The 22450-nt window shown below is 53.1% G+C and overlaps 2 protein-coding genes and 1 pseudogene across 2 annotated transcripts in view; 2 read left to right on the forward strand and 1 right to left on the reverse strand.

Annotated features, from left to right (window-relative positions):
- LOC135287561 (zinc finger protein 345-like) overlaps positions 1 to 22450 on the forward strand; it is a 737501-nt pseudogene that overhangs the window by 663970 nt on the left and 51081 nt on the right.
- LOC135287518 (zinc finger protein 23-like) overlaps positions 1 to 22450 on the reverse strand; it is a 387441-nt gene that overhangs the window by 363422 nt on the left and 1569 nt on the right. The window lies entirely within an intron of this gene.
- LOC135287521 (serine/threonine-protein kinase pim-1-like) lies at positions 1795 to 5662 on the forward strand. Its single transcript, XM_064400815.1, has 7 exons — positions 1795 to 2044; positions 2122 to 2228; positions 2341 to 2391; positions 2596 to 2962; positions 3580 to 3756; positions 3991 to 4544; positions 5186 to 5662. Exons 1-6 carry the CDS (start codon positions 1795 to 1797, stop codon positions 4095 to 4097), a joined length of 1059 nt encoding a protein of 352 aa, XP_064256885.1. The 3' UTR covers positions 4098 to 4544; positions 5186 to 5662.

The following is a 22450-nucleotide window of genomic DNA, read 5'->3' on the forward strand; positions in this document are numbered from 1 at the left end:
AGATGAACATCAACTCTATCAAGGACTGATAGTTTCAACAAAGGGAAGCTGGACATCACTGTTATGAGATTTATAGTCCTTGCAATTAAAAGGTGGACCCACATCTGGAATCTGGACCTCACCAGCTGGGAGACTTCTTTCTTCTTTCAGAAGCCAGACCCCACCATACGGGGATACTCTTTTCTGGGATACATCCTGAGAAAAACTAAATCACAATAGTGTATAGAATTGTGACATAAAAATTGGGAACAGAAACTGCTGAGAAAGCTTATGAGTACCCCTATAAATATCTGTAAGCCCCAACTATCGGCGTGCAGTTGGAGGGAAAATTTTCCCCACTGTACCCAGCGCTGTTTTGCTCATACTTTACCATATTAATTAATAAATTGATTGCTGCTTGAATATTGGCCTCGTCAAGCTTCTCATTTATAACATTTCACATCCTTTTCTCTTGGATGCAGTTGGCAAACTTTCTCATGCTGGCTGCTCAAGGGCAGTGTGCTTCTGCTATCAGGCACGTACACAGAGTGTTTGCAAGCATGCTTCTAAATCCACAGAATGTCCATTGTTTTGCCTGCAGGGCTGTGCACATAGGCCACAGTGTCTGCCCAAAATGCTCTCTAACAGGGAAGTCTTTTCCTGAACTAGTAGGGGGAGGGGCTGCTTGAACTTGCTTTCTAGACGGACCTCTTTTGGAGGTTTCCTCCCAAAATTTGCCCTAAACCAGCACAATCCGTTAAAATGAAAACTTCACCAGTAGCACAATTCCACAGCCCACCAGCAAAAAAAAAGGATGTGTAAAGTTCTCCAAACATTTGTCCTGCTTTGCTGCAAAAGTCGTGCTGCACACACAGTGCAGTGTGGAAAGCCAAGAGAAGCTGCAGCTGGTGGCAAATCTTGGGACACAAGCTTCACCTTGTTCTCCATGAAAGGTTCTTGAGAAGAGCAGACAGGAGAAGATTCCTGGGAAACTGAAACAGCTTTCCAGAAGTGAAATGAAAGTGAGAGAAACATTCCAAGAAGTTTTCCTCCATTTATTTCTAGTCTGCCCTTTCCCATGTTGCACTACTTCTCTATCCCATTCATTCCAAATGCACCTCACCTCTAAGATCGGTGACTTATCATGTTTTAGACACTCTAAAATACCATGAGACACACAACAGTTTTCCTTCCCCTGTTTTTACTGGAAAGCAACACTGCAGATGTAAGTGCAGTGCTTGGGTCAGGCAGGAATCCTACACCAAGGGAATGTGCCCCGACAGTGCTTGACCCGCAGCAAGGACAATGCACAGCAGTGATTGAGGGGATTCCTCTGCCAGCGTGCAGGAGTCAGGGCTCTGCACCTGGGCTCGACACTGCCAAGTTCCCGTGTTTGGACAGACTAAGGGGCTGTCCCGGGGCGCGCGGGGCTCGCCCGTGGGGCTCGTGGGGCTCGAGCGGGGAATGGACACGCGGACAAACGGCCCCGGGGCTTCAGTTGCAGCGGCGGCAGCAGCAGTGGCGGCAGCAAAAGCAGCGCAAGCAGAGAATCTAAAACACTCTTTTTCCTTCTCTTTTTCTCTCTCTTTCTCGCCCTTTCCCGCTGACGAGCACCCTTCCCTCCGCGTCGATTTCCCGGCGTCCCTCTCCTCTCCTCTCCCCGCCTCCCTCTCCCCGTGCCGGGCCGGGCCATGCCCCCGGCCCGCCCCCGGCCCCGGGCGGGGCTGCCCCGTGCCCGCCCCCGGCCGTCCCGCCGCCGCCTGGCCTCAGCCCGGCTCTGGCCGTGCTGGCGCTGGCGCTGCTGGGCGGGCGTCAATGCCTGGGGCTGGGGCGGCATCGCCGGCTTTTGGCTCCGCCTGGCCCGAGCCCGAGCCCGGCCCCGTCCCCGACGCAGGGTCCAGTCCCGGCCCCGACCCCGACCCCGAGCCCGGCCCCGGTCCCGGCTCCTCCCGGGGCCCGCGGAGGACACAGGCGGCGCAGCCGCTCCCGCCGCCTCCGCTGCGGCTTGCCCGGCCCGAGCTCCGCCGCTCGGCAGCGCGGCCGCCGGGGCGGGTGGGGATGCCCGGCCCGGGGCGGGTGAGGGGCGCTCGGGGGCCGTTGCTGGCCCCGGGCCGAGCGCTGACAGCCGCGTCCCGCCCGCAGGGAAGGCGCAGGAGGCCCTGCAGGAGCGGTACCGCCTGGGTTCCCTGCTGGGGCGCGGCGGATTCGGCAGTGTCTGCTCGGCGACGCGGCTCTCGGACGGCGCCCCGGTGAGCGGCGGGGCCGGCGGCGGGCGGAGAGGGAAGAGGGAGACAAGGACGAGAATGTCGGAGCGCAGTGGGAAGGGCGTTGAGCTCAGCCCGCTGCTCCCCTTGCTCGCAGGTGGCCATCAAACGCGTGCCGCGGGATCGCATCCGGCACTGGAGCGAGCTGGTGAGTGAGCGGGGCCAGCGGCAGAAGCCGGGCCGTGCCGGGCGGCGAGGAGCCGGGTCCCGGCATGGTGGAAGCTGCCGGGAGCCCTGTGGGGAGAGCGGGCGTGGGCTGAGCAGGGCATGCAGAGCATCCCGGGCTGGCTGAGGAGTCCCAGAGCCCTGGCACAGCCTCAGCTCCACTGACGGCATCGCGCTCCTCCCGCAGCCCGACGGCACCAGCGCGCCCCTGGAGATCGTGCTGCTGGCCAAGGTGTCCTGTGGCTGTGCTGGTGTCATTCAGCTGCTGGAGTGGCTTGAGCTCCCCGACAGCTTCTTGCTGGTGATGGAGCGTCCAGAGCGGTGCCAGGAGCTCTCGGGTTTCCTGGTGGAGCGGAGGTTCCTGCCGGAGGAGGAGGTGCGGGGGCTGTTCCGCCAGGTGCTGGAGGCCGTGCGGCACTGCACCAGCTGCGGGGTCCTGCACAGGGACATCAAGCCCGAGAACATCCTGCTCGACCTGGCCAGCGGGCAGCTGAAACTGATTGACTTTGGCTGTGGCGCCTTCCTCCAAGACACAGCCTACACCCAGTTTGCAGGTGAGCCCTCGCAGGGGATGCTCCTGGGCATCTCATGGCCCAGCCTGGGTGTAGCACCGGGGCTTCCCCCTACTGCAGCTGGGGTGGGATTAATGCTGGAGCCAAGTTGATTTGGTTGGGGTGTGAGGGGGGCCAGCTCCCAGCCCTGCTGACAGCCTTCAGTACCCACTGTGGCCTGGGCTGGGGCTGGAGCTGGTGCAGCCAGCCCGACAAAAACCCCCATGGGGGTAATGGAGAGGGGAGTCTGAACCCATGCCCTGGATGGTTTGGTGTGCAGGGGAGGAGGGGCTTGGACTGCTCCACTCACCTTGTTTGCCTTGGCTTATTAACATTTTTTGGGGGCCCATGCAGGCAGAGAGGAGAGTGGGTTTTCTCCACCAGTGGGTGGGTTTTTCCTTTGTGTGTCATGGTTGGGCTTGCCCAGGGTTTCTGCTGCCCTTTTCCAGCACCAGTGGCTTCTTTTCCAGCCCCGAGTTTGTACACAAGTCCCAGGTGATGGTGAGAAGGCAGCAGTCACCCCGTGTGCTGCTGGAGCAGCCCCCACATGCCCGGGGATGCTGGGGCCAGGCTCTGGGAGCAGCAGCATCCCCCTGAAGAGCTCTGTCTGTGTTCCACAGGAACCCTGGCCTACAGCCCTCCAGAGTGGACCCAGCACCAAAGCTACCATGGCGAGGCAGCGACGATCTGGTCCCTGGGCCTCCTGCTGTACCAGCTGGTCGTGGGGAAGCACCCGTTCAGGAGGGGCCAGGAGATCATCTGGGGGCGCATCTTGTTCCCAGCACGGCTCTCTCAAGGTGGATCCTCATCTCTGGGCACAGGGGGAATACCAATGCTGGGAGACAGCAGCGGGCTGATGGGCATCCTGCTCTGGCAGCTGCTGAGGAGGTGGCACATGTCCTGCTCTCCTCCAAACAGAGAATCCGTGGGGAAGTTTAGGCCCAGCTCTGGGCACACCCAGTATGGCCTGGGCACAGGAACAGGGGGGCAACTTCTCCAACTGACTGGTGATTTCTGGTTTGTCTCCCCAGAGTGCCAAGATGTCATTAAGCGGTGTTTGTCCATGCAGCCCTCGGACAGGCCATCATTAGAAGAGCTTTTCTGCCATCCTTGGGTGCAGGGTGCTCCTCAGCCCTAGAAGATGGGAGAGATCCATGTGCACAGTTGGATCCAGGGGCCTGGCAGGTACCAGCTCCACACATCTCTTGGCACTCAGTGGCAAAGCAAACCAGACTGGTTTTGTCCTGCCTGTAGCTCTGAGCAGGGGTCAGCAGAAGGGAACAAGCAGCTCTTGGGCGGGAGCTGAGCTGGAGATCTGGTGTGGCAAGCACTGGTGGCCACCATCCCCCCGGTTTGTTTGTCTGGTTCATGGATGGCTGGGGCCCTGGGCAGAGCCCTGACAGCCTGGTCTGTTCCCAGGGAAGGAGAAGGAGCTCCTGGAGAAGCTGTACCAGGTGGGGCTGCTGCTGGAGACAGCAAGGACAACCTCAAGGACAGCAGTCTCTTCCTTGGCCTGGCCAGCTGAAGAAGATGGACTTGGATTCTGGCACCTTCTCTAAAGACACACTCCACACCCAATTTGCAGGTGAGTTCCACAGCCAGGGGGATGCTCCCAGATCTGGGCATGGCACGGCCTGGCTGGGCACCAAAGGTTCCCCCTTTGCTGGGGGGGGATGCAACGAATTCTTCATTCAGCTCCCCAGCTGCTTTCTGGCTCTGGGCAGCTGCTGAGGGCTAGATGTGCCGTGGCTGGCTGCAGGCTGGGCACATGTCCTGCCCTGCTCCCAAAGACAGCATTGATGGGCAGCTCTGGGCACAGCCAGCACGGCCTGAGCACCACGGGCAGCTGGGACAAGGGGACAGGAACCTTCAGCTGACAGGCAGTTTCTGGTTTCTCTCCTTGCAGCCGGGCTCTGCGGGTGCTGAGGCTGCTCTGAGCTCTGCTAGGGCTCTGTTGGGCTCAGCCCTGGGCACAGCTGGGCTGGCTCTGCCCTCACATTGCTCTGACAGCTTTGCATCAGACAAGCCCGTTCCGAGCACAGCGCCTGAGCTTTCTGCTTTGGCAGGTGAGTGAGACTCTCCTGCAGGCCCAGAGATTGCAGCTGGGGACACACATCCAATTGGCAAGAATGCAAACTCTCCACAGTCCCAGCTGAACGCCTGGATCTCCAAAGGATGTTTCATCTGTCACACTCTTCATTCCTTTTTGGCTTTTTCTTCCTCTAGAGGTGCCACAAGTGGGCCAAAGCTGGCGAGTGGGCCGTGTCCCTGAGGCAGTGCAGTCTGGAGCTGATGGATGGAGAATTGCCTTTCTGCACTCCCAAACCAGAGGAAAAATCTGTAAGTGGGACTTTGTGTCTTTAAGAAACCCCTGACAGTTTCAAAGGGAATGTGCAGCTCATTCACAGGGTGAGAAGGAAGGGCATCTTCTGAAAGGTTTGGGGTTTGACAGAGGTTATATTCCCAGTGCTGCTTGGAGCTGGAAGGGCACAAAGCAATTTCCCATTGCTTCAACCACAATTTAAAATAACAATGTTGGAAACAAAGCCCAAAAACTTTTTAAAAAGGCTGCTGAGGTCAGTAAGATGGATCCATGCCATCAGCACATTCACAAAGTAATGTATGAAAAAAATTACTGAGTTTTCTTCTTCAAAAGATCATTTGCCTCTTAATACAAAGTCACAAAAGATTTTTCACTGCACACTTGGGTTTTGTTTTTATCTTTATCATTTTACCAATTTTTTTTTTCCTTATAACAGAAAACATGCTGTGAAAAAAGAGTGTCCTTTGCTCCTGGTTCCCATGTGGAGCAGCTCCCTTCCTGCTGGCTGAGCTGCTCAGGCAGAGCCCGGCAGCTCCTGGCCATGCAGGGCTGAGGCTTTTCCCCACTGCTGGGCACAGACTGATGGAGCAGCACTGCTGAACACGGGCACACCCAGAGGGACCAAGAGCAGCTGCCTTTGCCCACCTGAGGCTCCAAGGCCCAAACTCTGAGCAGCCAGGGCTGGAAGAGACTCGCAGGCTCCCTGGTGGCTGTGCTGCCCCACTTGTGCCCGGCCCAGCTCTGCATGAGGCAGAGGGAGAACAAGGGGCAGCTCCCTCTCAGCCCAGCCCAGGGACCCCTCCAGCCCCAGGGCTTGGGGCACTGTCAGCACCTGCTGCTCCAGCCACCACTCCTGCTGACCCTGACAGCAACACCCAAACTGGGGCTGATCCCAAGGGAGCAGCAGCAGGGCCTGGATCGGATCGCTGACTCTGGGCCAGGGCTGGACAAATGACCCCACAGCAGCAGCAGCACATGGAGCTGACATTCAGCACAGCCCCTGCCACTCTTCCCTCCTGTGTGCAGCAGTGTCACAGCAGCCTGAGGCACCTGGGAGCCCCCAGTGCCAGCAGGGACTTGAGATGGCAGCCCTGGGCTCCTGGAGGTTGTGCAAGGAATGCAGCTGGGGACTCCCTGTCCATGGGGAGCTTCCAGATGGAAAAGGCTGCTGTGCCCAGGCAGCTCCAAGGGCAGAGAAAGGAGCGTCTCGACCACTGGATCTGTGCCAGTCCTACAGTCCTGGGCAGCAGCCACTGAGCCCTGGGGGAGCAGAGGGCACAGCAAGAGGGACAAAGCCAGGCAAGGTCAGAGACTGGAGAGAGCCAGACCTGAGGCAGGAACAGCTGCTCCATTGCACTCTTGGAGAAAGCTCTTGGCTGGTTTAAAGCACTGAAAAGCATGAAGTGCAGAGAGGAGGCCACAGCAAACAATGCTCCTGTTTCCACACCCTCTCCTCTCTGTGTCCCAGAAGAAACTGGACTGTATTCATCTCTCCGAGTCGTCTCATTCAACATGAGCAGCTTAGCACCAGGAGCTGAAGGAACTGCCACCACAGGCCACAGGAGCTGAGCAAGAGGGAACTTTTGGAGCAAAGTAATGCTGCTCAAATAGACCTAGCTGAATGCAGCAGATATAGTAATGGAATCACAGCATCCTTTCTGTTGGAAAAGACCTCTAAGCTCATCCAGTCCAGCCGTTCACTCAGCAGTGCCAAGCCCAGCACTAAACCACGTCCCTGAAGTGCCAAGGCCTGAACAGCAGGCCCTGAGCCAAAGGTGACTTCTGGATGAACCTTCCAACCAAAGGTTATCTTTCTATCTGCTCACTGATGAAATATGCATGGCCATTAGCACTGTGATAGATGTAGCCACTCCTTAGTGACACACGTATTGATCTTTTTGTATTGGCAAGCCAGACAAGGCCATGAAATCTGACATATGGCCTTGTTTAGGGATGAAGGATCAAAGTCAGCTCCTTTGGTTCCTCCTTGAGCCCTGGCCAGGCTTTGGGAGGGACCCAAGAGGAGGATGAAACCAGATGTTCCCACACTAGAAGTGCTGTCAGTTTGTTCATTCAGCACTGTCAGAGCTGGGCCCTCTCACAGCGAGGTTGGAGCCTCACCTGTGACTGGAGGCACCTGCAGGAATTCCCAGTGTCCAGGAGTGGCTCTGCAGTCCTTGGCTATGACAGTTTCCCCCAGCTGCTGTGTGGATCTGGGGGATGGTGAAGTCTGAGGGACACTGGTGCTGGATCTTTCTTAATCACTGCTGCAATCTTTGGTGCTGATGATTGGGTGCATTGCTGAGCTGCTCCTTTTGTGATCCTTTGCTGCTTTGAGCTGCAGTAAATGACACTGATTCCTTCAGTTGGAGTCTGTCTTTGGTGCTGACCCTGCCCACTGGTAAAACAAAACTGGCAGAGTCTGGCCAGATCACAGCAAAATGTCACTTGTTAAATGTAAATGTGAGGAATCAGTGGCATCAGAAATTCCCAGATGGGAAGCCCTTCCCTGGAGTTGGCTGGCTCTGGAGTGGGCTGAGGTCGCAGCACTGTGTGAGCACTGGGGCAGTTGGTTAAAAGAAGCTGAACCCCTGGATGTCTTAAAATGTATCCAAAAATTGCATATGGAAAAGGAAAAGAACTTGTGGGTTTGGGCAGACAAAGATGAATTTGTTAACAGTACATTGAAAACAGCACCTTCAGAAGGAACAATTCTTGTTGGAATGCTCCCACATGGAGCAAGAAGAAGGTTTTAATCTTGAGCTCCGATGCATTTGTGCAAGTGAAATATTAATATCATAAATAACTATGTACATATTTATAGTATAATCAGGCCTTAATATATATTGATATATATATATTTTATATGTATGTCTATACCTATCTAGCTATATCTATATTTCTATATCAATATCTATATCTACGTATAAAATAGTAATAATGTGAAATAGTGCTGACAATACTAATTTGGTAGCTTTGGCTGCTCAGGGATGTAACACTAAATACTCTACAGAAAAGGATTGGCCAGGACCCTAATGTCAGAGGTAAACTTTGTGAGATTGTATACAATGAAAAAAGGAGGAGGGGATGAAATTGTCTATTTTTACAGGGTTTGCTGATGCTGTGATTCAGAGTGCTTTGTCTGTTACTGTGGAAAATACCGTGATTAAGACTGCAGGGTTTTTCATGTAACAGACTATCCTCAAGCTGCAGGATTTGTTGAACAGGTGAAGGGGTTGTTAAAAGAGCAGTTGAAAAAATGAGGAGATGGGAACCTGTCCCCATGGAGAACCCATCTCCCAGATGTGCTCCATACCCTTAACAATGGCCCACTGGGGAAATGGAAACCCCCTGGCTGTGCACAGCTGCACCCAATTTGCAACTACAACCATGAACAGTGAGGCTTGCACTGCCTGGGAAATTGTTGTGGGTGTGATGGCCCCTGGCAGGGCCAGCCCAGAGGCTGCAGGGCTGGACCTTCATGCATTGGAATTAATTAGGATAAATCCAAAGCAAATGAAAGCTATCTATAGTGAGACAGGAATTCTGATTCCTCCAGGACTCTTTGGTTTGGTAACTGCTCATTTGGAGCTTGGCCTTGCAAAATGTTCATGTCATGGCAGGAGGAGAGGAGGAATTGATGCTGAATATAAAGGAGAAATTACAGTAATTCTGTTAAACAATTGTCAATAAGATTGGGTTATTCAACCCCATGACAGGGTAGCACAATTATTGATATTGCAATTTTAAGCATGACTGTGAAAAAAGGAGATCAACCTCCAGTCATTACCATTTGTGGAGATAAAGGGTTTGGATCCAGCAGTCCTAACAATGGAGCCAGAGTGTGGGCCCGGAGGCCAAAAGGCCGTCCTGAGGCAGCTGAAGGAACAGCTCCTAGGAAAGACAACATTGAATCCTGAAACCTGGGCAGGAACAATGGGAATGTGTCCCTGCAGAACAAGTAGATATTACAGGATACTGTTTTACACATCTTGCCAGACCAAATCTCCTTGTTTGCTCCAATGGCTCCTTTGGAAAATGCTCTGATCCACAGGGCTCCATGTGAAGGCTGCTGTGACAATGAGGGACTTGCACACAAATTCCATCCAGGAGCCTGGGTGCCCTCAGGGACTGGGACCCAGCCCCCTTCCAGCCCAAGGGGAAAGGGCCCCACCAAGCCTTGTTAACCACAGACACCGTGCTAAAGCTGAACAGCAAAGGACCTTGGGGGCATTATTCTGAAATTAACACAGTGCCACCTCCATGGACGACCGAATTATTGTTCCTAACCCAAATGAGACCGAGGAAAAAGAACGAAGAACAGTGTCACTAAAGTACTATTGATGTCTGCAAGTTGTATCTTGATAGTCAGCCAGAATCTTTGTTTGCCACAAAAACCTTTAGAGTTTCACCAAGGATTAGTCATTAAATTCTTGAGAATGCTAAGATCAAAGTATCCAAAATACTCAATGTAATTAATTCCTGGATATGCTCTCAACCAATTTTGGGAGGAATGGGGCTCCCTTGGAGGGCCCAGGGAAGAGCCCTGCATCCATCAGCAGCCCACAGTGGGAAATAGGAAATCAGACCTTTGGTACTGAGAATGGAAGCTGCTGGCTGTGTGGAGACTGCCCATAAATAGCTTCCTAAAGGATGGTTTGGGTCCTGTTTCCAGGCAATGCTGATGCCTCCCTTGAGGGTCCTTCAGCAACGATCACAAGGAAGAGTTGGGGCCAAGAGAACATTTTCCACCCAAGGGGTGCATTTGGTCTCAGAAAACCAAAAGATTCTGGTTCAACCTGTGCCCCATGTGTACTACCCCATTCTGCAGATTTTACAGTAATGAGCTAAATCAATTATTAGAAGAAATAGCAAATTATGCTGTTAAAATGTCCAATCTCACATCCCAGGAGCTCCAACAAACACAAATGGGGCTCTACAGAAACACACAGACTGGGATTATCTGCTTGCTGGCCAGCGAGGAACCTGGGCTCTCATGGGACAGGAATGTTGCACTGCTCTCAGTGATGGGTTTGAAGGCCAACAGTCAGGAATCAGCTTGACAGAAAAGGCAGTAGAAGAGTGGCAGAAAGAAGAAAATTTTTCTTGGTGGCATTGGCTTCATGGCTGCCAAATTGGAGGCTACTGTGAAATTAATTTTTGGCAGTGTCGCGTCATTGCAATATGAGCACTTGGTGTGTTATGATTTCATTTTAGAGTTGTTGTGGCACTTTGTGCTGGAAACGGAGTACTGAGTCTTGTCTAAAAAGAGACACAGTCTCAAGAAAAAAGGGACATTTGATAAAATAATGGAGAATAGCAACTAACTGGGGATGTTTTAAATGGAAGGCAAATTATAGCTCTGAGTAATGAACTTGAACAACACTTAATTGAAGAACAAGAGCTGATGTCTTTATGCCTAATAGCTAAATCTAAACTCTGTTATCCAAAGAATTGTTATGAAGGTTGCAGTTCATCATCTGTAAGTCAAAGCACTGATTGATGTCCTGAGGCCTCAACACCAGGTCCTGTATGTGGCCTGAACAACAGGCCCTGAGGCAAAGCTGAGCTCTAGATGAAACTTCCAACCAAAGCTTATCTTTGTATCTGCTCATTAATGAATCTTTATTAGCAATATGATCTCTATCTGTTCATTGGTGAAATGTGGATTTACCTTTCTGTATTTAAAAATCAGACAAGGCCCCATCTGGCCCTGGCCAGGCTTTGGGAGGAACCCAAGAGGAGGATGAAACCAGATGTTCCCACACTAGAAGTGCTGTCAGTTTGTTCATTCAGCACTGTCAGAGCTGGGCCCTCTCACAGCGAGGTTGGAGCCTCACCTGTGACTGGAGGCACCTGCAGGAATTCCCAGTGTCCAGGAGTGGCTCTGCAGTCCTTGGCTATGACAGCTTCCCCTGCTGCTGTGTGGATCTGGGGGATGGTGAAGTCTGAGGGACACTGGTGCTGGATCTTTCTTAATCACTGCAGGCAATCTTTGATCTTTGGTGGTGATGATTGAGTGCATTACTGAGCTGCTCCTATTGTAATTATTTTCAAATAATTATGTGCTTTACATTTGTAATTTTTGCAGATTTACCTTATATAAATGACACAATTCCTTCAGTTGGTGTCTGTGTCTTTGGTGCTGACCCTACCCACTGGCAAAACTGACCCTGTGGGCTCCACAGAACCAAGGGGCCCTTGTGACACTGCAGGGCCTCGTGTGACCTGGGGACCATGGTGACCCTGTGGGGCTTTATGGAACCTAGGGGCCATTGTGACACTGGGGCCTCATGGAACCACGGAGTGTATTCTGACACTGCAGGGGGGACTCATGGCGACAAGGGTCCATTGTTTTCCTCTTCCTGGCACTGCCCAGTTCAGCCTTTCCCTGCCCCTGCCCCAGCCCAGCAGAGCAGCAGAGTCAGGTCTGGCCCTGCAGCAGGAACTGGAGGCACTGGAGGTCAGGGACAGCCACTCTGGGTCTGGAATGCTCAGCAGATGCTCAGCTCGGGCAGCTCCTGCAGCCCCACGGCCAGCCCCACTGCCCAGCCCAGCAGCAGAGTTGGCCCCGGGGATCCTCAGGCAGCTCCTGCTGGCCCAGGGACAGGGCAGCCTCTTGCCAGGGCTCCTCTGCACACCCACGGGCTCCTGCTCTGCTCCTGGCCCATGCCAGCTGCCCCCAGAGCCTTTCCCAGGGGAACACGTCTGTGCTGGCCCCAGCAGCCATTGCTGCAGGCCCTGCCCTGCTGCCCAGAGCCCCGAGCTGGGGCTGCTGCTCTGCAGAGCACGGGGGCTGTGCTGCCCGGGGCCCTGGGCTGCCTCTGCTGGGCTCTGCTGCTCAGCCTGGCACACAGAGGCAGCTGATGGTGCTCCCTGCACTCACCCCCTCCCACACAGGCTCTGCGGGGCATGGAGGGGGCTTAGAGGTGCCTGCCTTGTGCCAGGGCTGCCAGAGGGGCTTGGGGCTGCCCTGGATCCTCCTGGGGGAGTTCCCTGAGGCTCAGACCAGGCAGTGCCCAGACTCCTTTCCCTGGGCCTGCTGTGTCCCTGGGCTGCAGAGCTCTCCTGGCTCACAGCAGACATTCAGTCCTTGATCTCGGGGTGAGCCCAGCCTGGCCAGGCCTGTGCCCAGTGAGCTCCACTCCCTGCTGCTCCCTGGCACACCCTGTCCCTGCAGGTCCCCTGTGTTCTCCTGGCAGCTCCCAAGGCCCTCCAGACAAACCTTCCCCTGCCATCAGCCCTGGCACAAGCTGCAGAGCCCCAGGAAGGTTCAGCACAGACCATTCAGCATCTGATGGGCACTGGCCACCAACAAGCAAAACCTGACCCAGACCTGAGTCCCCTGAAGGCCCCAGTGAGACCCTGATCTCTTCCCACTGAGCCCTGGGAGAACAAGGAACACGAGGAGCCTCTTGAGAGTCCTGAGAGTGACTCTGGAGGGGAGCAAAGCCTTCCTGTCCTGCACTCAGGAGATGCCCTTTGCTGGTGGAGCTGCTGTGCTGGAGCCCAGCTGTGTCCCAGCAGTGCCCATGGCCTGTCCCTGCCTGAGGGCACAGCACGGACACGCAGCAGGACAGTGACCAAGCTGCCAGAGCACTCCGGCCTGGCACCCACAGCAGGGCTGGGAAGGGGAGTGTGGAGCTGGGAGGAGCAGATGTGGAAAGAGGCAGGGCCATTGTCCCTGGCCGTGCTGCTGTGCTGGGAGCCCCTTCCCTCCACCTCTGCTCACAGGCACTGCCCCTGCAGAGCCAGAGAAGGGCTGAGGAAATGCCTTGAACACACAGGTCAGGACAGCCACTTATTTTTATTCAAATGCACAGGGAACAAGTCTTCTAAAAATCTTTGTTTTACAAAAGAAAAGTAGATGTTCATGGAAAATGCTAAGAGTAGTACTACAGTATTTTATTAAAAACATTACAACACTAGAAAAATAATAAAAAATGTCTCAAGGAAAAAACAGACAAATAGGAAAAAAACAGCCAGGAGATTGAAGTTTCTGGAGGAGAAAAAAGAGAGTTTATTGTCTCTGAAAAGATAGAGTCATTACTTTCCTCAGGGCACTCTTGAGCTCCTGGTTCCTCAGGCTGTAGATGAGGGGGTTTAGGACTGGAGGCACCACTGAGTACAGAACTGACAGGGCCAGATCCAGGGATGGGCAGGAGATGGAGGGGGGCTTCAGGTGGGAAAATATACCAGTGCTGAGGAACAGGGAGACCACAACCAGGTGAGGGAGGCAGGTGGAAAAGGCTTTGTGCCATCCCTGCTCAGAGGGGATCCTCAGCACAGCCCTGAAGATCTGCACATAGGAGAAAACAATGAACACAAAACAACCAAGTGCTAAAGAGCTGGAAAATGCAATTACTCCAAGTTCCCTGAGGTAGGATTTGAAACAGGAGAGCTTGATTATCTGTGGGATTTCACAGAAGAACTGGCCCAGGGCATTGCCCTGGCAGAGGGGCAGGGAAAATGTATTGGCTGTGTGCAGCAGTAAATAGAGAAAGGCACTGGCCCAGGCAGCTGCTGCCATGTGGGCACAAGCTCTGCTGCCCAGGAGGGTCCCGTAGTGCAGGGGTTTGCAGATGGACACGTAGCAGTCGTAGCACATGATGGTCAGGAGGCAAAGCTCTGCTGAAATGAAAAAGAGAAAGAAAAAGAGCTGTGCAGCACATCCTGTGTAGGAGATGGTGGTGGTGTCCCAGAGGGAATTGTGCATGGCTTTGGGGACAGTGGTGCAGATGGAGCCCAGGTCGCTGAGGGCCAGGTTGAGCAGGAAGAAGAACATGGGCGTGTGCAGGTGGTGGCCGCAGGCTACGGCGCTGATGATGAGGCCGTTGCCCAGGAGGGCAGCCAGGGAGATGCCCAGCAAGAGGCAGAAGTGCAGGAGCTGCAGCTGCCGCCTGTCTGCCAATGCCAGCAGGAGGAAGTGGCTGATGGAGCTGCTGTTGGACATTTCCTGGGGCTGCACATGGGGACCTGTTCATGGAGAAAGGATAATGAAGAGTTAGAGGAGATGTCTGTAACCAAAATCAATGCTATTTCCCATACACCCTTCCCTGTAACACACACAGACACCCTTTTTTGTTCATGAGTCCTGGTGTTTTCTCTTTAAGCTCTCCCATATCTGTCCTGGTATTCCTGGATATCAAAAACCCTCAGCATTTCTACAGCCTTCTGGGAGGACAGAGAAAGTTTTGTGATGCAAAGTTATGAGTAGAGAGTGAGGGGAGATGGTCTGGCACTTCATTCTCTTTGGAGTTTCTCTGGGCTTTAAAACTTTCTCAGGTGGAGGATGTTCACACTCCCAAGTTTTCCCTAAACATTACCAGGTACTGCTGAGAGCAGATGGATCCACCACAGCCCAGCTCCACATTTGTAGCCAAGGTCTCACTTTACTCATTTCACCAACCCGACATCATTTTCAGTGCCAGAACACCTCTGCCTTTCCCCATCAATCTTATAACTCACAGAGGCTTGGCTGGGGGACAGGAGGGAGGGGGCTTGTTCAGAGGGAGGGGCTGCACTGGACGGGATCCTGTGGACATCTCTAAACTCTCCCTGCCACAGCATTGCTGGATTTTGTTTCCTCTCTATGCCTGATCTTCTCTCTGCTTCCTGGAGATTTTCCTCCTGCAGGAGTTTCCCTGTGCCTGATCTCTCCCTGCCAGCACTCACAGACCCCAAATCTCTGTGCCCTCTCCTTGGCCTGACAGAACTCTGCCTGTTTGGAGAGCACTGGCTGGGGGCAGGTTCTGTTTGCAGCTTGGAGAAAGGACAGCTCAGACTGAGCCTGACGGGTCCAGCAAAAGTGATGCTGCTGCTGTCCATGGGCAGAGTGTCTTAAAGCACATTAGGGATCTACTGTGAACTTAGTGATCACTAAAAGTAACAGTTCAGATGTCTCAGGCACTTGTCAAAATTCATAATTAATAATTCATAATCATCCTTTATTGTTCATTCTCCCTCTATGCCATTCTCCAGTAGTAGCAAACTGAATACAAAGTCTTAGGAAATTTCTGCTTTTTTATCAAAATCCTTGACTTGAAAATATTTTATGACTGATCAGAAACCCTCAGCATGTCAGAGCTTCATGAGCATTTCACCTCCCCTGCACCAGAAATACTCAGAGTTGTACTCACAAAGTCTGCAGACATTGGGATATTCCAGCTTTAGGAGATGGCTCCAGGAGCTGCAGCTGCATTGTCCTGCAGCCAGAGGTTCCTGTGCCAAGGCTGGCAGTGATTCTGCCCCAGGCACTTCTCAGCACCTTCCCAGCCCTGACTGATTGAAGCTCTCTGTGCCTCTGGGCTGTGCCCGGGGTGGCTGCAGGCAGTGCCCCAGCCCTGCTGGGCTGGCAGAAGAGCTGCTCATCAAGAGAAATGTGCTTTTGAAGCTCTTCCTGGTTACCAGGAGCTGCCTCTGTGCCAGGAGCCCAGCCCAGCTCAGCAGCACAGACACAGCACCAGGACTTTAATGACCCTCTGGGGCTTTGTGCTCACGCCCTGAACATCAGTCCCTGAGAGGCAGCTGAAGAAACCTCTCCAGAACGCCAAGTCAGAATCCAACTCCAAAGTTTCTTGGACTTTTAATGGGTCCCACTGAGGGACACGACTGAGAAAGTGTCCCCAGGCCCCAGGCAGAGCAGAGAACTGGAGGCACTGATGCCAGGTGGGGACAAAGAGAAGCCAAGTCTTGGTGGCCTGGGGCACAGCAGCAGGGTCTGTGCCAGCAAGGGCTGGGAGGAGACACCTTGTCCTGAGGCCCTGGGGCCTCCTGGCACAGCCCCAGCCAGGCTGGGCACTGCCAGCCCCTTGTCCTGCCCTCAGCATCCCCCCCTAGCCCACCTCCCAGTGGCCTCAAGGATCTGCTGGAAGGAGTCCCTGGGGAGCCTTGCTCAGCAATGGCCCTGGGGGCTCCTGAATGCTCCCAGGAACTGCAGGTTTTTCAAAGGACTTTGGGTTTTGCTTTTGCCTTGGAGTCTCTGAGAAGTCTGTGCAATCATGGGCTCCAATTATCTGCTGTAATTAGTCCCTGGAGAGGCTTTGTCAGTAGGAACACTCATTGGGGGTCATTAATACTTCAAGGTACTTCAGTTATTTTAAGGTACTCGGTGTTTCCCTTTTGAAACAGACTCTGGGAGAGGTTTATGCTATCATGGCCCCTGTTTTCTGCTTTAACGAGTCCCTTGAGAGCCTTGTACTGACACTCAGTGGGGCTTATTAATACTATGAGGTACTCAAGGTTTTTAAAGTACTTTGGATTTTCCTTTTCACACTGAGTCTTTGAGAAGTTTTTGTGCCATCCTGGCTCCCAATTCTCTCCTCCAAGGAGTCCATGAGGCGCCTGTGCTGGGATGGACCTCAGTGGGACCCATTCATGCCTCGACACACTTTGGGGTTTTCTTCTGACTTGGACTCCTGGACAGGTTTGTACAATCTCCTCTCAGGTCCTGAGGTTCCAGGGCTCAGCTCTAAATGCACCCTGGGGCTTATTAGCATCAAGCAAGTCCTGACAAACCATGGCTCTGCCTTGATTTACCTCCACTCTACTGCAGTTCATTAGGAGGGTTTCCTTTTTCAGTTATGGAGAAATATTTCAAAGAGCTTCTAGGAAGTATGTATTCCTATTTTAAAAGGTGTCTTTTATTGCTGTTCTTATTACACAAGAGGTGATTGCAGCATTCAGTCACTGATATTGGTCCAGCAGGGACTCTCCTAAGGAGCTCTGGCCTGCTCAGAGAAGCTGTGCCTTGAGGTCTGACGCAGCATGGACAACCTTGCTCCACATTCCCCATGCCCATTTTGTCTCTCCTCACTCAACTGGGACCTGCTTTGCTCAGAGAACTGGCTGTACACAGCCAAAGAGGGGTCATCTTCTTTTGTATTTTGAACCAATCTAAAACTCCTGAGTTTCCCCATTGAAAACAGACATCCTCCTCAAGTCTGTGCCAAGCCCAAGCTGCCACCAAGGAGGTTCCCCTTCCCTAAGGCAGAACCCTGCAAGGAATGTTTTAGACACACAGGAAGTTCTGCAATAAACACAAATCCAGAGTTTGCTCAGGGCAGAATTAGACCAACTCCAATGGACAGACCAGCTTTGAACTCCTTGCAGCTGAAAGCTCCGAGTTGGGAGGTGTGGGAGAGACCCAAGAGTGAGGGAAGGGAAATGCAGAGCACCCAGCAAGTGCTTCTGTGCAGACAGGCTGTGGGGAAGGGCACTGCAGAGCTTCCCTGGGCCAGCTGGGAGGGTGGATCATCATCCCAGTCTGCACTGGGCCATTACAAGACACTGTTGGATGGACACTGCACCGACCCCAGTGCGCCAGCCCATTGCTCAGGGCTGCTGTCACTGCCCAGAGCCAGAGGGGATCCCTGGCTGGGGGCTTGTGCCATGGCCACCTGCCCTGTGCCGCGCTGGCCGCTCAGGCACCAGGAACCAGCAGCAAACGGCACTGCCAGGGCCAAAGGCCAGCTCAGCCAGACAGAAAGGGGCAGTGCTGGCACTGTTTCCATGGCAGCCCTCACTGGGGGTGACACCTGGGTCACCTGTCCTGGCAGCTGCCATGGAAAGCCCTGGCAGGGACTGAGGGCACAGACACTGGCACTGAGACACTGCTGGGCCGGGTGCTGAGCACAGGGCTGAGCACGCAGAGATGGTTTTGTTCTTGCTGAGCTGCAACAGAGCCAAGGCCTGTCCTGCCCCTCCTCCAGCCACGCTGGGCAGGGGCTGGGGCTGTGGGGGAGCTTGGCAGGGGACACAGCCAGGACAGGTGACCCCAACTGACCCCGGGGATACCCCAGACCACAGGACATCATGCTCAGTGTATGGAGTGCGGGGAACAAGGAGGAAGGGGGGAATGTTGGAGTGAGGGTTTTTGCCTTGCCAGGTAATTCTTAGGCAAGAGGGGGCTCTGTTTCACCAGTGGGCAGGGTCAGTACCAAAGACACAGACACCAACTTAAGAAATCCTGTAATTTATATAATGCACAGCTGCAAAGAATTACAAAAGGATAAGCTCAGCAAAGCACATAATCATTAGCAAAGAATTACAAAAGAAGCTCAGCAATCCATCCAGTCATTACTACCAAAGATTGCCTGCAGTGATTAAAGAAAGGTCCATCACCAGTTACCCTCAGACTTTACCATCACCCAGATCCACACATCAGCTGGGGCAGACAAGGACTGCAGAGCCACTCCCAGACACTGGGAATTCCTGCAGGTGCCTCCACCTTTGCAGGCACCCAGGCTCCAAGCCTGCTGTGAAAGGACACAGCTTTTACACTGTCAAACAAACAAGCTGACGTCACTGCTAGTGTGAGAACATCTGGTTTCATTCTCCTGTTTGGTTTCTCCCAAAGCCTGGCCAGGACTCTTGTTTATACTGAAACCCCTTGTGTGAGGACACGAGGCTTGACTCCATTTTCATCAGAAGGCTGATTTATTATGTTATATATTATATTAAAATACCACATTAAAACTATACTAAAAGAACAGAGAGAAGAAGATCAGAAGGCTACCAAGACAAGACTAGAACAGGAATCAATAACAAAATCCTGTGACTGCTCACAGCCTTGGCACAGGTGGCTGTGATTGGTCACCAATTGAAAACAATCCACATGGACCAATGAAAGATGCATCTGTGGCATTCCACAGCAGCAGATAGTTATTGTTTACATTTCTTTCCTGAGGTTCTCAGCTCCTCAGGACAGGAAAAATCCTAGCAAAGGATTTTTCACTAAAATATCATGGCTACACCCTGGGCCTCAGCCTCGGCCAACAGCCCCTGGGCTCAGCTCCTCTGCAGCTCAGCACAAACACTGTCTGCTCCAGGCACTGCTGCTGCCCAACCAGCTCCTGGTTGCTGGAGGAGCAGCCCTGGGAACTGGTTTTGTTCCCTCAGAGGCACAACATCCCTGTTCTCACAGTGCCAAAGAAAGCTGTTGATGCCAAGTGAGGCCAGGATGAACCATTGCTGTGACTGCAGCCCCTCTCTTGGGGCCTACAAACAGCGCTGCAAAAGGAGCCCCTTGGAGCTCTCCTGGGCCAGCGACTCCCTCTGAGTGGGGCCTCTCCCAGCCGGGAACTCTCCCGTTTGCTGCACTCGGGGATCCTGAACAACGAGGGAGCCTGGGCCGATCCCCCCACTCCTCCAGGCTCAACCCTTCACCCGCTGGGGAGATGCCAAAGCATCCACAGGGAGCATTTCCTGCCCTCGGGGGAATTTCTCACAGGTGCCTTGCACTGACTCTTTGTGTCTGTGTGCACACAGGAGTGCCTGTGCTGGGGAAATGTGGCAGAAATGCTGCTCTTGGAGGGGTTGGAGTGCCTTGGATAGCTGAGTCAGTCAGACCTGTAGGTAAGGTTAAGTCACAAGGTCTAAGTGAAGTTAAATGCTACTAAGGGTGGTTCTTTTGCTAAGTTGTTATGTTTAATATAAGTTATAACCTAAGTTGAATATTGTTAAGTGTTATTCCTCTTTTAAATTGATAAGTCATAGGTCGTAGGTTAAATACTCTTAAGTGCTGTACTTTTGCTAAATTGTGAAGTTGAAGGTATCACTTAAGGTTAAGGTATAAGTTAAGTCCTGTTAAGCTTGAGCTATGTTTAGTCCTGTTCACCTTTTAGGCCATATTCCTTTTATCCTTGCCCTCACTGTCCTGTTGACACACACACACACACACACACACACACACACACACACACACACACACACAGGGTCAGTTCTTGGTTTATTTCTGGTTTGATTGTCTGGATTTGATTTGGTTTTGTTGTTGCTTTATTTCCCTGGTGTGCCTGAAGTGTCCAATCAGGAGTGACTCTTGCCAAGGAACTTTGTGGTGCTGTCACTTAATATTAAATCTGGCTTTTGCTGATCCCTTGCTGGGGATTTTTTCAGTGCTCTCAAGCCCTCATTTATAACAGGGTGAAGGAGCCCTGGCCCAGTCTCTGGCCCTGGGGGACACGGGGACACTGCCAGGGGGTCCCTGTCCCCCTGTCCCACCCCCAGGGTCCCGGCTCCCCATCCCCGTGTCAGGCTCTGGGGTCGATCTCGTGGAACATCCTCTGGGGGAGGCTGCGGCGCCGGGGGTGGGGGGACCCGGGGGGACAGGGGACCCCGCTGTGCACGAGCAGTGTTGGACTGCTCTGGGGGAACTGTGAGGGGGGCTGGGGCAGAGTGACCTCCCCAGTGACCTCACACAGCCCCTGTGATGTCACCCAGCTTCTGTGATGACACACAGCCCCTTTGTGATGACACAGCCCTCATTATGATGTCACAGTTAATCTTGTGATATTACACATCCTCCCCTGGGATGTCACACAGCCATTCTGTGATGTCACAACCCCTGTGTGATGTCACACAGGTGCCCTGTGATGGCAGAATCCATTCTATGATGTCACAAAGCCTACTCTATGATGTCACAGGCAACTCTGTGATGACACACTACTGCTCTGTGATGACACACAGCCTGCTCTGTGATTTCACAAAGCCCCTTCATGATATCACAAGGGCCAGTGCTAGAATATCACTCTGTGATACCATAAAGCTGCTCTGTGATGTCACAGAAAATTTGGTGATGTCACAAAGTCACCATGTGATGTCACAGTCTGTTCTGTAATGTCACATCTGGCTCTATGATGTTACTTAGTCACCTAGTGATGTCACAACCCACTCTCTGATGTCACAGAGCCGCCTTCCATGACGACAGAGTGTGCTCCATGGCCTCACACCCTACTCTATGACATTACAGAGACTTCTGTGATGTCACAACCCCCTCAGTGATGTCAAAAAACCTAATCTGTGATACCATATTGCCAATCTCTAGTGTCACAGCACACACTGTGACCTTACAGCCTGCTCTATGATGTCATACAGCCATGCCATGATGTCACAGCCTGCTCTGTAATGTCACAGAATCCCCTCTATGATGCTCTAGCTGCTCAATGACCTCACACAACAAACTCTGATGCCATAGCCCAACCTGTGACCTCACACAGCCCACTCTGTGCTGTCACACAGCCCCTTGCTGACATCACAGCTGCTCTGTGCCTCCATGACACAGCCAGAGAGGTGCTGCTGTGACACAGCCCCCTCTGGGACATCCCCCAGCCCCTGCCAGTGCTGAGCCCCTGTCAGCTCTGTCTGTGCCCTGCTGCTGTCCCTGAGCTGCCCTGGCAGTGCCCCAGCCCTGCTGGGCTGTGCCCAGGAGCTGCTCCTGGCCAGAGCTGTCTCTCTGCAGCGCTGCCCTTGCCAGGAGCTGCCTCTGGGCCAGGAGCCCGGCCCAGCTCAGCAGCACAGACACAGCACCAGGACTTTAATGACCCTCTGGGGCTTTGGTGCTCTTTGTGTTTGCCATGGCAAAAGTGCTGCCCAAGTTGGCTCTGTCAGGGCCTTGCAGCTGCTGCCCATCCCTGTGCCCTGTGCAGCCCAGGCTGTCCTACGGTGTCCCTGCCCTGCGCCTCTGTCCCTGCAGGCTGTCGTCATCCCCCGGCTGCCCCACCTGGCTGGCCCCTTCCTTTGCTGACAGCTCTGCCTCCTGCCTGCCCTGCCTGCCCACACAAAGCCTTGGGCTGCTCCAGGCTCTGAATGGGGGATATCTTGCACCACAGCCTTGCCCTGGGAAGGAAATTCCTTTCTCCTGGTGTCCAGTCTGGGCCTCCCCAGCTGCCCTTGGTGCCATTATCTTTTTCTCTGGCTGTTTTACACAATAAAGAAAAACTCCAGGATGTTTGAAACCACCCTTCAATCCCTCCCCGGCTGCTCTTATTCTGTCCTCAGTCTCCACACCACTGAGCCCAGAGTCTGCCGCCTCTCCCTGCTGGTTATGTGATCAGGCCTCCAAAACATATCCTGAGAGGTTTTTGGGTCCTCTCCAAGGTCTGTGAAAATGAAAAAAGTAGTCAAAGTTATTTTCTCCCAAATCTTGCAGTGACAGAACAAGGCTCAGTATCTTTGAGCTGAATGAGGGCAGATTTACAATTGTTTAAAGGAGAAAATATTTTACATTTATGAGAATGGCACAAAACTGCAACTGTTTTTCCAGAGAAGTGGATTCCCCATCTCAGGAATTATGCAGAGCAAGAGCTTTGTACAACCTGACCCAGTGAAACACACTCATCCCCAAGCACAGAATTCCTCTGCCTGCTACGGGCTCCAACAACTACAACAAG

This window comes from Passer domesticus, chromosome 30 (assembly GCF_036417665.1).
Source record: "Passer domesticus isolate bPasDom1 chromosome 30, bPasDom1.hap1, whole genome shotgun sequence".
NCBI lineage: Eukaryota > Metazoa > Chordata > Aves > Passeriformes > Passeridae > Passer > Passer domesticus.